We start from the raw sequence: 14083 nt of genomic DNA, 5'->3' as shown, positions 1-14083 counted from the left end.
TTGACTGCTTGTGAATGCTGTTTCTATCAGCACTGAAAGCATATGGAAACTGTTAACTCCCCCCTCATCCAGTATTAGAATTGCTGTCCAAATTATATACCCTTCTCCACAACTGTTATTAATATATTTGTTTAAAAACATATACAGTGGTGCTTCATTTAACGACAAATTTGCTTAGCGATGGCTTTTTCGGAGCGATCTTGCGCTCCGTTTAACGATGTTCCCTATGGGCAATTTTCGCATAGCAATGTTTGGGACCATGCTTCGCATAGCGATGACAGTTTGGTCCCCCTGTTTCGCTTAACGATGGTTTTGACAGCCTCATGTTGGCTGTTTTTTATATGTTTAAAATGTTTTAAAATGTTTAGAATGCTTGAAATCATAAGTGCACTTAATTAACCCTTTGTTAAAGTAATTTGACTTTGTTCCGACTGTTTTTAAATTTGTTGTAATTCCCCCCCCCCATTGAGATGCATTGAACAGGTTTCAGTGCATTTCAATTGGGGAACCGTGTTTTGCTTAGCGATGTTTCCTATGGCGATTTTCGCTTAAGGACGGCAATCCGTTCCCATTGGAACTGATTATCCGGTTTTCAGTGCATTTCTATGGGAAACTGCGTTTTGCTTAGCGATGTTTTCCCATAGCGATGATTTTTTTGGGAACCAATTAAAATTGTTAAGTGAGGCACCACTGTACACGGGCGCTTGTTTGGCTGGATCCATTTATGGAAACCATTTTGTGCAAAACAATTTGCCTGAACAATCCATTTGTTAAGTAATGTGATGGCAAATGAAAAGAAGTATGTCATGAACTTAAAAATACAGTAAAAAGCCAGATAAATGCAGGGAGGAAAAAGACAATGGTAATATTAGTCTCAAGTTCAAAATGATGCCCTTTTGTTGCTGCTAATGAGACAAAGGGACTGTCCAGATGGGTATATAGACTGTGGTATGGATTGCAGTTGGTGCAATTCTGTTTGATCAAATTACAGCAACCAAATACATTTCCACTTAGATTGATTCATCCTGACCCTCTAAGACAGTGGTCCCCAACCTTTTCTGAACTGTGGACCGGTTGGGGGGTGGGGTCCATGCGCATGGGGCCGGGGCATCCCCATGCTCATGGGTGGGTGGGGTGCACTCACAGATGGGCAGGGTGTGCTTGCAGGGGATGTGCTCGTGGGGGCACACTTGTGCGCATGCACTGATGGGCAGGGCGCACTTGCAGGTTGGCGGGGTGAGCTCATGCGGATAGGCAGAATGCATTCATGTGCAGGTCAATGGGGCACCTGTTTGTGCAGGGGGCATGTGGGGGGGAGTCAATGCAGGGGGGGCCAGGAGATCTGTCTCCATGGTCCGGTCCTGCCAAGGCCATGGACTGGCACCTGGCCACGTACCAGAGGTTGGGGACCCCTGCTCTAAGAGTTGTCCTGCTCCTTTCTGACACAGTACTGGGAGTGTCTTTTGAGGGAAGGTAGGATTCAGCACACTCCTAATTATCCCATTGTGTAGTCTGTGCAGATGGATATTTCACACCAAAAACAGAGCTGTGAATGTTATCCAAGATGACAAATCTGGGACATAGTGAGGAAGAGGGACCCATAGCTTTTTGCTTGTCGCATTAGAAGGGAAGACTCTGTTTTTAACTTATTTTTTTAAAAAACACAGTAGCCCCCCCTCCATCCGCAGCGTCAGTATCTACTGATTTACTTATCTGCTGCCTGAAAATGCTAAATAAAAAACCCCCAGAAATATGTACAGTATTTATATGTATTTCCAGAGTATATTTACCATCCACTAGAGGGAGCCGGATACCATGCAATGTAAAGCATTTGATAGGTAAAGGTAAAGGTTCCCCTTGACAATTTTTGTCCAGTCGTGTTTGGCTCTAGGGGGCGGTGCTCATCCCCGTTTCCAAGCCACAGAGCCAGCGTTTTGTCCGAAGACAATCTTCCGTGGTCACATGGCCAGTGCGACTTAGACATGGAACGCTGTTACCTTCCCACTGAGGTGGTCCCTATTTATCTACTCGCATTTGCATGCTTTCGAACTGCTAGGTTGGCGGGAGCTGGGACAAGCGACGGGCGCTCATTCCGTCGTGTGGATTCGATCTTATGACTGCTTGGTCTTCTGACCCTGCAGCACAGGCTTCTGCGGTTTAGCCCGCAGCGCCACCACGTCCCTCAAGCATTTGATACTTCCACATTTTTTCAGCATGGGTGGGGGGGGCACTTGGAACTGATCCCCCATGGATACTGTGGTCCTACTGTATTTCCCTAACTGATGGAGCACAATTCTAATACGTACCATGTTAGGTTGAAGCATTACTGTTTTAATATTCCACTTACTTTATTAAACAACAGAGGAAAATCACTGCGACCAACTATTATGGTTGCAAGAAAAGGTCGGGAAGGGAGCTATGTCGACTCCATTGTCTCCACCCCCACAAGGTAGTGCAAGGCCAACAGAGCCCGGGCTGAGGAGAAAGGCAGGGATAAGGGGGAGTTACCTCCCTTCCGTTCCCCCAATGTTCACCCCAATGTTTTCCCCTTGTTCCACTCCTGTCCTTGGCTGCTGTCTCCTTATTCAAGAGTAAACCTGGTAAACCCTGCTTGTGAGTAAACAGACAATCTAAAGACCAGTGTGGGCCATTCTAACAGGAGAATAAACATCTCTAGTGTGAATGGAAGGATCCCTAAAATGAGATACAAAATAGATTGTACTACAGGTATCGTTTTAAGTGTGAACCAGACCACTCCAAATTCCCCTGTCTGAACCACATACCCTTTCTAAAGACATCCTGTGCACCTAACCCTTCCATTCCTCCCAGATCCAAAGGCATGGCTTCTGCTGCTATCCAGTTCTCTTCCTTCCTTCCTTTTTTGGCATGCTTTTCTGAAAGGAGCTGATCTGTAGGAAGAGGGACCCTTGTACATCCATTTAAACCCTGGGAGACAAAGCTTTTGTCCGGCAAACAATGTCTTGAGGAAAGCAGAGTGAAGTGTGACAAATGGGAGTGGAAGAAAGGATCCATTTCCACAGATCTTTTTCAATTGCCGTTTCTGACAATTTGTTGAGCGACTGAAGTACTATTGACTCTTTCACCTTTATTGAAATAAATTTTGTTCAGAGCTCCTTTTCTCTCTTTTTCAGCTTCCTAGGCTTCTGCTAAATGCTACAACTTCCTTTAATACGGCCTCTGCAGGCAGCCATGTCAGGTCTACTTGACCTTTTTGCCAGTTCTATGATTTCCATACCCTTTCACTTTTATTTCCATATAATCATCTCAAATATATCAGTAGAAATGAATGCCATGCATTTGGTGAATACATGTATAAGATTAAAGCATTCCTACACTCTTGTCAAAATTCCTGAATGTATGAATAAGGCATTCTGAAGGCACAAAGGGCCACCAGATGCCTAGCTGCACTTTTCTGCAGTGCAACAGATTTTTTCATGGGAGAACTTATGGATGCACCCATATTTCTGGGATGTTCAGTGGGTTCTCTGAGATAACACTGATGATACTGAAGCATAAATATTCTACTATGTAAGAATACACCTCACCTAATTCTGTCATTAATTGTTTTTGTTTTAAGGTATGTAGAAAAGTTGAAGACTGAAAAGAACTAAAAAAATCATAAAATCTGATCTTTTACGATAATAGGCAAGATTTTCTTTACCCTCACTTCTTAGATTATTTATTTATTTATTTCAAATATTTCCCCCCACCTTTCTCCTTAAAAGGACCCAAAGTGGTTTGTTACAGTGTGTTGCTTGTAACAGTGTGGGGCTTTTCAGAATTTATGAAAGGCTTCATTTGACACCTCCTTGCGCAAGTGTAACCCTTTGGCTTATAATGGGGGCAATCTCTAGCTTGATGGGAAAGCAAACTGGCGATAGTGGGAACTTTATGGGCAGAGCAGAACACTATGCCTGGATTCCAAATAGGATTCTGACCTACATTTCCCAATATGCCAAAAGTAATTTTCCAACAGTGCAGTCTCTCTCCTGCAGAATAGAAATTGCTGCTAATTAAATGGCTTTCACTTCTAGAAGAGTGACAGCGTTGGATTAGCTGGAGTCTTTTTTGCTATTGATTTTTCTTGAACTGAGTACATGTAGCCAATGGGGTTGAGGTTGTTGGTTTAGTGAGGATATGAATTATAAGGGAAATTCTGAAAATTTTTAGAAGTAAATACTTGAATTAGAATTACAAACCCAAACTGCAATGAAAAGTCTGAGAAATGCATGTTTTGTTTTTAATTGCAAAATATTGCATTTCAGGTTTTGAAGCTAACATGTAGGAATAAAAACATTACATAACTATATTCCATATTTCTCTATAAAAACCTTTGCTCTCTTTTTATTTAGGGGTGCTACTTCCATTGTCTACAGGTGCAGGCAAAAGGGAACGCAAAAGCCATTTGCTGTCAAAATTTTGAACAAAAATGTAAGTTAATTTTTTAAAATTCATATTGTGCTGTATGTTCTCTTTGAGATACATTAATTTCTTCCATGTGCAGTAGGACCAAAACAGAATCTCCGTCTTCCTTTAATTAATTAAAATGAATGATATGTATACCAGCAACCTTGGAAACGAATCAGTTCACACAGAATTATAGCAGTCCTGCTGTAGCCTGAAATGAAGAGGTACTGAAGACTAACCACTGAATCCTGAGTCCTGTCGAAATACATCCAAGAGATGAGGGACGGGTTTTCCTCTGGTAGATCGTGGCTCCTCACTTTAATTTCAGTGGCTGAAATCTTGTTAAGTAACAACATGAGCATGACTGCTACTGATGCCATCGCACCACAATTATCCAGCCATGATTTTTCAATACAGTGGGATCTCGACTTACGAACGGCTCGACATACGAACGTTTTGACTTACGAACCACTCTCATAGGAATATATGGACTCGACTTATGAACTTAGATTCGAGTTACGAACTCTTTTTTGTCCTTTTTTAAAAGCTAAGTCATCTTAGGTTAAAAGGAAAAAAGAAAAAAATATCCCCCTCTAGTGGCAGAAGGCGGAATAGCAGCTTCCCATTAGTTTCTATGGACGAAAAGAGCAGATACAGATTAAATGGTTTTCAATGCATTCCTATGGGAAATGCTGATTCGACTTACAAACTTTTCGACTTACAAACTTCCTTCCAATACGGATTAAGTTTGTAAGTCGAGACCCCACTGTACTAAAGTTTTAAAATAAATTAAAGAGTAATATAGTGGCCTGATGATGTCGTCAGCAGTTATGCTAGCACAGTTGTATCAACTGGATTTTAGCCAATGGGAGGGAAAATACGAGTATCAACCAGCATCTGACACAGGTTAGAGGCATGAACCTAGGGTCTCTCTAGGGAAGGAGTGGTGCTGCAAACTAATTTACATATCACACCTGTTTTCCTCATTTGAGTTCAGTAAGCTACTGGAAGCAGAGTTATCTATGCAGGAGAACAGGAACAAGTCTTAAGACCCCAAAACTGCATGGGAAAGGGTTCGTGCAAAGAAAATAAGGAGTGTTCCTTTAAAGTCAATAATGTTATCTTGGAGTTCGTGGTTGACAACCCAAAGCAGCAGATTTTGTAGCACTCTTGAAGGCGGCAGAAAATTACCAATTGTAGGCAGATTCTTTTCTGTTTTTACTATCAGAGGGGTATCTGGATTTTCAGTCTTTAATGCATAGCTGAGAACAGTTTAGTACTACAGTATAAGAAAGTTGTTTGTATATAGATTATTGCTTTATACAGTATATACATTGATTACTGATTTATCCTGAAAATAGCTTAATGGCAGACATGGTTTCACCTTTGTGAGTAGCAGCATTTTGAGAAGTGTCACATATTCTCTAGGGTCCCAAACATTTTATGATATTATAAAAATAGCATTAAGATTAAAAATTCGAAAGAAATACAGTCAGGACATGCATCTGGAGTTAGTGATTAAATAAGTGTCTGATTTCAAAGTGGTAGCCATGTTAGTCTCTTCAACCATATCAACAAAAAAAACAAAGCAAAAATGAACTAAATATATAAATAAAGAAGACAAACACGGTGTGGCAACTTAATGATGAGTTGCTGCATTTTAATGTGAGCTTTCATGGTACAAATCCACTTCTTCTGACATAAGAATGAGAATACAGAGACTACATGGCAAAACATTTATACATGACTCTAAGATAAAGGGTTTGGTTACTAGAGACAAGTTGCAAATTGTGTGATTCATTTTGACATTTCACACCTCGGAATGACTTAAAACCCTTGTTTGATATTCAGTTCTTTTCCTTTGAAGCTTGGTTCTGTAATCAGTGGCAATAGTTAGTGCCTGAAGACCCCAGGCAACACTAACAATAGCAGAAGCAACATATGGTAATGAATTCCCAACTTTACCTTTGCCACTTCTTTTCTAAAGGCAGCTGTGGTAGCTAGGAAGGAACCTGGGCTATGTTAAATAATAGCAGACAAAAGCACAATCATGGTAATATTTCACATTTGGTAATGCCAACATGCGCTGGATTATGGAGAAAGCCAGAGAGTTCCAGAAAAACATCTACTTCTGCTTCATTGACTATGCAAAAGCCTTTGACTGTGTGGACCACAGCAAACTATGGCAAGTTCTTAAAGAAATGGGAGTGCCTGACCACTTTATCTGTCTCCTGAGAAACCTATATGTGGGACAGGAAGCAACAGTTAGAACTGGATATGGAACAACGGATTGGTTCAAAATTGGGAAAGGAGTACGACAAGGCTGTATATTGTCACCCTGCTTATTTAACTTATATGCAGAATACATCATGCGGAAGGCTGGACTGGAGGAATCCCAAACTGGAATTAAGATTGCAGGAAGAAATATCAACAACCTCCGATATGCAGATGATACCACTCTGATGGCAGAAAGTGAGGAGGAACTAAAGAACCTTGTAATGAGGGTGAAAGACGAGAGTGCAAAAAACAGTCTGAAACTCAACATCAAAAAAACTAAGATCATGGCCACTGGTCCCATCACCTCCTGGGAAATAGAAGGGGAAGATATGGAGGCAGTGACAGATTTTACTTTCTTGGGCTCCATGATCACTGCAGATGGAGACAGCAGCCCCTAAATTAAAAGACGCCTGCTTCTTGGGAGGAAAGCAATGACAAACCTTGACAGCATCTTAAAAAGCAGAGACATCACCTTGCCAACAAAAGTCCGAATAGTCAAAGCTATGGTTTTTCCTGTAGTGTTGTATGGAAGTGAGAGCTGGACCATAAAGAAAGCTGACCGCCGAAGAATTGATGCCTTTGAATTGTGGTGCTGGAGGAGACTCTTGAGAGTTCCCTGGACTGCAAAGAGAACAAACCTATCAATTCTAAAGGAAATCAACTCCGAGTGCTCATTGGAAGGACAGATCCAGAAGCTGAGGCTCCAGTACTTTGGCCATCTCATGAGAAGAGAAGACTCCTTGGAAAGGACTTTGATGTTGGGAAAGTGTGAAGGCAAGAAGAGAAGGGGACGACCAAGGATGAGATGGTTGGACAGTGTCATCGAAGCAACCAACATGAAATTGACACAAGTACGGGAGGCAGTGGAAGATAGGAGGGCCTGGCGTGCTTTGGTCCATGGGGTCACGAAGAGTCGGACACGACTAAACGACTGAACAAACAAACAAAATGGCAGAAGAACGCTGGACAGATATTTAATCCATTAATTTGGGCATTAAGCATATGACTATATTTAACCTGTCTGTCTCTGGATTCTTGTTTTTTAATTTTTCTTCTCCAGAATAGCAACTGTCAAACTTTCTGAAGAGTGTCTGGATTTAAAACTGACATGATTTTAAACCGGTGTCTGTGTATTGCCATCCCTGATGTCTTATTTACTGTATGTCTATTGATTCTTCTGCATAGAGGTTGGCCTGTTTGTCCTATGGAGAGTGCAGAGGGGCATTGTTGACAAAAGGCGGTATAGATCACATTAGCAGAGGAAAAAGGAAAAGTGTCCTTGATATTGTGTGGGACATTGTTGAGTTCTGTAATCATGTTGGCAGAGTAAATGTGGGCACAGAGCTGGCATCTGGGTTTCTAGTCGGGCATGGTTCTCAGCACTGTATCTGTGTTGTGTGTCAATCCTTGCTTGAAACTGTGAGTTTGCCTGTATTCAAGTTTAGGTCTGCTGCCAAGGGCTTGGGAGAATGAAGCATTTTGTCAAGGGTGGCCTGGAGATAATTTATGATGTATGTGAGTAGTCTCAGTTGTGGGCTGAAAGTGACAGTGATGTTTGGTAGTTTTCTCTTTTGGGTCTGTCTTGCTCCTGAATATTTGTCTTGCCTGGTTAATTTCTCCCTTAACGATTTTGGATGTATTTTATAGTGTGAGAAATGCATTTTGTAGATCCTTAAGTTTGGAGTTTCTATCTTGGGGGCCTGAGCAGAGGTGATTATTCCTGAAGACTTGGCTGTAAACCAGGGGTTTCCAAACTTTTTACAGTGAAGGCCGCACCAGGCATTTTCAAAGTTTTTGAGGGCCGAAGGAACAGGAATGTGTGCAGCATGTTTTAATCCCTGATTTCCACCCTCCTCCATATGCTATATGGCCTCTTTTGGTTTTTTTTCTCTTTTTGTCAATATTTGTTTTCCTACTTTGCAAAAACTAAACCAATAAACTAGAATAACCTATCAAAAATATTTTTTTCTAAATTATTGTAATTTTGAGCCATTCCTAGTGTTGTCTTGCCATTTCTTTTAAGCATTGATTTATAGTGAGTTATTTTACTTTCTGCACAATAACAGCATAATCCTTTCAGGCATGAACAAGGAGAGCTTTATCACTACAACACCTGCCTGCATCACTTCAGTTTCACTGCCTGGCCACTTTTTCTCACTTCAGGGTAAAAGGTTGATTTGAAAGCAGGATCTTCACTAGAAGTTTCTGACAGGACTTTGAAGGTGCTATAGAGTCTTGACTCCGAGTAAATAATGACCTCAAAGGAAAATATAACATTTTATTTACTTTAACCATGGCAGCTTTTATAATTTTAGTTCAAAATATAGCCTTTTTGTAGGGAGGGGTCATCTTTACATTATTACTGAAGCATGAAATTCTCTTCTGGTTTCTGATCTAATCAGTAGTGCCTCCAACAAGTAAAATCAGTGGCATTATCCTTCTGTTTCCTGAATTGGCTGCTATTTTATAGATAGAGTAGTACAATTTCTGGCATTTCCACCTGGCCCATTCAACTGGAAGTGCAAGGAATTGCAACTAGGACTTTTTGCCTATAGAGGTTCTGTTACATAGCTTGCATGCAATGAAACTGATTAGTCAAAGAAGCTGTGGGACAGAAGCAGGACGTCTCTAATTCTCCAAATCCCCCTTACTGCTGGTGACATCATCACGTTTCCTGATGTGTAAGGGGATCTTGGTTGCTGACTGGTAATTTGCTTATGAAAATCTCATTGAATCACTGAGATGAGATGAGACAAACAATAGGAGGTAACCATAGTGTTTAAAAGTAATTTATAGTGATTAAACCTGGGACTTTCTGGATGTAGACATTCTGGAACTCTAGTCTCCTTTTTGTGTGAAACTAGTAACAGATTATGTGTAAATACATGTAAACTCTTTGCCCTCTCTCTTTTTTAAAAAAGCAGTTGGGGATGAAAATTAGGAGTAGAGTAGCAAAGCATGATAAAAATTATCTGTGTTTACACCTTCTCTGCTTTGCCTCAAGCACAAAATGCTTTTGCTCTACATGGGTTTTTATACCTAGAATCCTGATGCTCATGCTTGGCAATGCAAACAAAAGGCAACAAGATATTGCTATAACAAACTTCTGGAACAATAGAACTATGTGGTGCAGTGGTTAAACTGCAGCACTGCAGTCAAACCTCTGCTCACAACATGAGTTTGAGCCCAATGGATTCAGGTGGCCAGCTTAAGGTGGACTCAGCCTTCCATCCTTCTGAGATTGCTAAATTGAGTAGCCAGCTTGCTAGGTGGACAAAGTGTTGTTTGCATAATTATGTTATAAACTCCCAAAGAGTGCTCTAGCACTTTGAGGCAGTATATATGTCGAAACAACAACAGTCAGTAAGGTACAGTATAGTTTTGTACAAGCATTAGAACAATTACAGAAAAGTAATTGATAGTACAAGTTAAGGAGAAAGAATGTGTCACTTTGTTGAGAACAGAAAACACAGCGTTTCTCGCAGGTTTTGCCCCATAAACATTGAGGGCTATTGATAGTGGTAACCTTCTGTATCAGTGAAAAATGAGCAAAATTAACCATATTTGGTATTTAGCAAGGAACAGTAGCACTACACTGTCAGATACCAATAATCATTGTGACCTGAAATGCTCAAAAAACTAATGGTAGCAATTTGAAATGTACATGGAGGATAATAGGCACCTTTTGCAGACATTACTGTATTTTTCTGTGTATAAGACACCCCCATGTATAAAACACCCCCCACTTTTCTAAATCAAAATTTCTTTCTTTGCAAGAAAGTAGAGAGGAAAAGTGATTCCTGCTTTCCCCCTACATTTTTGTACCAAAAAGCAGCTTTCCACCTCCATGTTTTGCAAAGAAAATGTAGGGGAAAAGCAGAAATCACAGAAAATGTAGGGGGAAAGCAGGTTTTTCTTTGCAAAACCTGGAGGGGGAAAGGTGCTTTTTGCAACAAAAATGTAGGGGAAAGTAGGAATCACTTTCCCCCTCCATTTTCTCTGCGAAACGTGGAGGGGAACAGGGATCAAAGCACTTTGATCCCTCACCCTCCTCACTTCCGAGTATGGAACAACCCTCAACTTTTCATTTAATTATTTTAGGAAAAAGTGTTATTTTATACATGGAAAAATACGGTAATTCACAAATGCATTAGGAGCCAAATTTAGAGATCAGATACGTTTTTATTTACACAAACCCAGCTAAGCTTGCTGGAGTAAGTGTATCAGAAAGTGTTACTAAAAAAAAAAAAAAGAGTTTGCCTTGTCAGATGCTTCCTACTGCTCATTGAGAACATTTGTACAGTGAGCATGAGTGCATTCATTGGGCCAAGGCAAAATGGGTCAGAAAGCCATTCATAGTAATAATGTTTTAGTAATCTATGAACAAAATGTTGTTTCAGGAGTTGCCTGCTGAAGAGCTCTGTGCAACTCTAAAGAAGTTGTATGAAGAAAAGGTACTGCCATATTTCCATGTACATGGTAATAAGAATAGTATTATGTAGCTTCAGGAAATCCTAAATATATGTTTGTTCATGTTTATGAATCCCATAGAACCATAGAAACTTTGATCTGTTCACAGACCAACCTCTGCAAACATTTCTGTCCTCTCTTCGTCAGAGAGACTAATGTGTTCTAATCTGCCACTGGGCGTACTGTTTTTAGTACGTCCATAGCTGCAAGGAAAGCATTGTCCATTAATCTGAATTGATGGACCATTGATTGCAATGATGAAATTTATTTCACCTAGAATTTAAGGGGCCCATTACTTTTTCATACAAGCTTTATGGCAAGGATAGGGATGGCTTTCCAGATGTTGATGAATTATAATTCCCACCATCTCTCACCATAGGCTATGCTTTCTGTGGTTCATGGGAGTTGCAGCCCAACAACATAAGAAAGACTGTGTGTTTCCTAACCCTGACCTATAGAAATTAATGTTACCTTGGTGGCAGCAGTTGCTTGGGATACTGCTACCTTTGGTTATTAATTCTAGACCATGCTTATATACTTTGTTTGCCTGTAATTCTCTTGAACAAACACTGGAACTTTAAAATGTTTAAGTTGGAGGGTAATTAGTATGTAATCAGGGAGAGCTGAACAAAAAGGACATGGAAATGATTTGAAGGTAAGTCAGTCACTTTTCTTGAACCTCCGAAACGTCTATTCCATTCTATGAAATTGTGTTCATAGTTTATCCTCTGGCAAATTAAGTGTATGAACTGCCTAATGGAATTTTGAACATTGTATGAACTGGAAAGAAAACCTGCTGGGCTTTGCAGAATGTGCTGAAGGCCTGTGAATTAACGTTGTATTTTGTCAAACTGTGTGATGAGTTCTACAAAGACATACAATATTCATCTTAAGTGAAGAGATGGTGGTGGAGAAGCTATGGAAGCTTTAAAAACAAAATGATATATTTTTCATATTCTTTCTCTCTTTTCTTTTATTCACCCTCCCAGCATGTATTCACTACTCTGTTGCTGCAGCTTTTGAGAGCACAGAGCAAATCTTACCTTATGAGAACAGCAGCCTTTCCCCCAAGCATCTAAACAAGAAATAAAAAGTCCTATCTTTGAGCACATTTCTAAAATTAACTCTCTAGCCTTATAAAGTGAGAACCTAAGACATATTAACACTAGTGGGCCACTGCTGTTTTATAGAGGTGAAGCTTGCAGGCACCCAGAAGGGAGTATCTCTTAATGTAATGGCCAGAATCCTGTTACACTGCAGTGTTCTGCAGGCACAACAGAAATAATACCATTGTCAGTGGCAGATTGCCATGGATCAAAGACTTCCTTTTTTCAATTTTGAAGTATGCACACAATGAGCTGAAGTTGTGTGCACCTTGAAATTGAAAAGGGAAGTACAGTACTTGATTAGTGGCAGTCGGCTGCTAAGAATTATATTATTCCCATTGTTCAGCAGAACCCACCCAACAGGATTTTGGCCAATAAAATAAAGGAGAACCTTACTCCACATCTATACCTTATTTCAATGTATGGAGCACAGATCATTTCCACAGATAAATTTTGAACCCCATGTCTCTTGTTATATAATCAAATCTGTCTAAAATAACTGATCATAACCATCTTCCTTTCATTCTTCAGACCTCTTCTTGCCCTAGTCACTGCTTCTCTTCATTTTGTTTTCATGCTTTCCTTTCCTCGTTTTTTATATGTGTGTCTTAATAATGCAGACCTCAGTGTCTCATTTTCCTCTGCTCTTCAGGCCTACCAAGTTTCTCTCGCTTATTGTCATTAGTAGCAGCACTCTACATTCCCAATGCTCCATCATTCCCCTGTCATGTAGCAATAAACTATATTTTGTTTAGACATTAAACTATTCAGGGGCTAAAAAGTATATTGTTTATCGTACTTATTTTACAGGCTCCTCTGTCTTGGTATCACTGGGATGGTGTACGGATAAAAGGTTTTTGGGGCTAAGGGATTCATCAAAATCTGGCCATGCATTTCTAACACATTGGCCAACATCCTGTCGTGCAGCTGTGAAAATGGCATAACTTTTAGACATGAATTGCCATAAGTTAAAAAATGTCCATAGATACTATCTGTTGCACACTGCATCTCGACTCATTATACAACTTGCAGCTGAAAGTTACATTGTTTGTGTAACTTGCAGCAGGATTTCAACCACCCTTGAAACAATCTCTGGGTGGTTATGATAGATTGTAAAAAGTATCCTTGTTGAAAGCTTTGCTTTATTTGGACTCCAACATTCAAAATTCCACAGTCAGCTTGGCCACTTTTCTAGAGCTATAGTCACAAAAGTAATGTTTCTTATCTCTGATTGTGTTTACTAAATGATTTGAATTGATTTGAAAATAATTTGAGGAACACAAGCTACATTGCTTGAATGCACTTGAGAACACTCAGCAGTACAATCAAGGCAAAATAGGTTTGATGTGCAACACTATCACAACACCCTGATGCTACTACTTCCCATTGTTCCTCTTCCTTGTTTACCTTTATAACTGTTGAATCAATAATAGTGTATCACTCTTCACATGATATGTTATTTATTATTTATCAAAGGCATTGCTAAAAACTGGAGTGCCAATATTCTTACATTATTCATGCATTATAACAATCTGGCTGCAACAATATCTGAAATTGGTCTGAACATCCTTCTTTTGAAACATTAATAACATGGCTAAACTGCTCCTTTGTTTCTTGTGTTTTCATAATCACACTGTTATTTTGAATTGAAGAGTTTCGTCACAATATCATGTTGGTAGACACTTCTTTCCAGATGTTTACTTTGGATGTACCAGAAGTATATGTTAATTTACTCTTTGACTTACGAATATTTTGACTTTACAGGTAATGGAACATACTTCGGTAATATATATTGGTTACTT

General features: G+C 39.8%; 1 protein-coding gene across 3 annotated transcripts in view; it reads left to right on the top strand.

Annotated features, from left to right (window-relative positions):
• The window catches only part of CAMK4 (calcium/calmodulin dependent protein kinase IV), a 129432-nt gene that overhangs the window by 52847 nt on the left and 62502 nt on the right, over nucleotides 1-14083 (top strand). For 2 of the 3 annotated variants that reach the window (XM_072992466.2, XM_072992465.2), the window contains 2 exons: nucleotides 4374-4452; nucleotides 11106-11159. In XM_072992466.2, coding sequence (XP_072848567.2) covers nucleotides 4374-4452; nucleotides 11106-11159 — 133 coding nt within the window. The remainder of the gene's footprint in view (nucleotides 1-4373; nucleotides 4453-11105; nucleotides 11160-14083) is intronic. The other variant, XM_072992468.2, reaches the window with a different exon arrangement.

Source organism: Pogona vitticeps, chromosome 2 (assembly GCF_051106095.1).
Source record: "Pogona vitticeps strain Pit_001003342236 chromosome 2, PviZW2.1, whole genome shotgun sequence".
Classification (NCBI taxonomy): domain Eukaryota; kingdom Metazoa; phylum Chordata; class Lepidosauria; order Squamata; family Agamidae; genus Pogona; species Pogona vitticeps.
The sequence above is the reverse complement of the archived record's forward strand: the minus strand, read 5'-3'. Positions and strand labels throughout refer to the sequence as shown.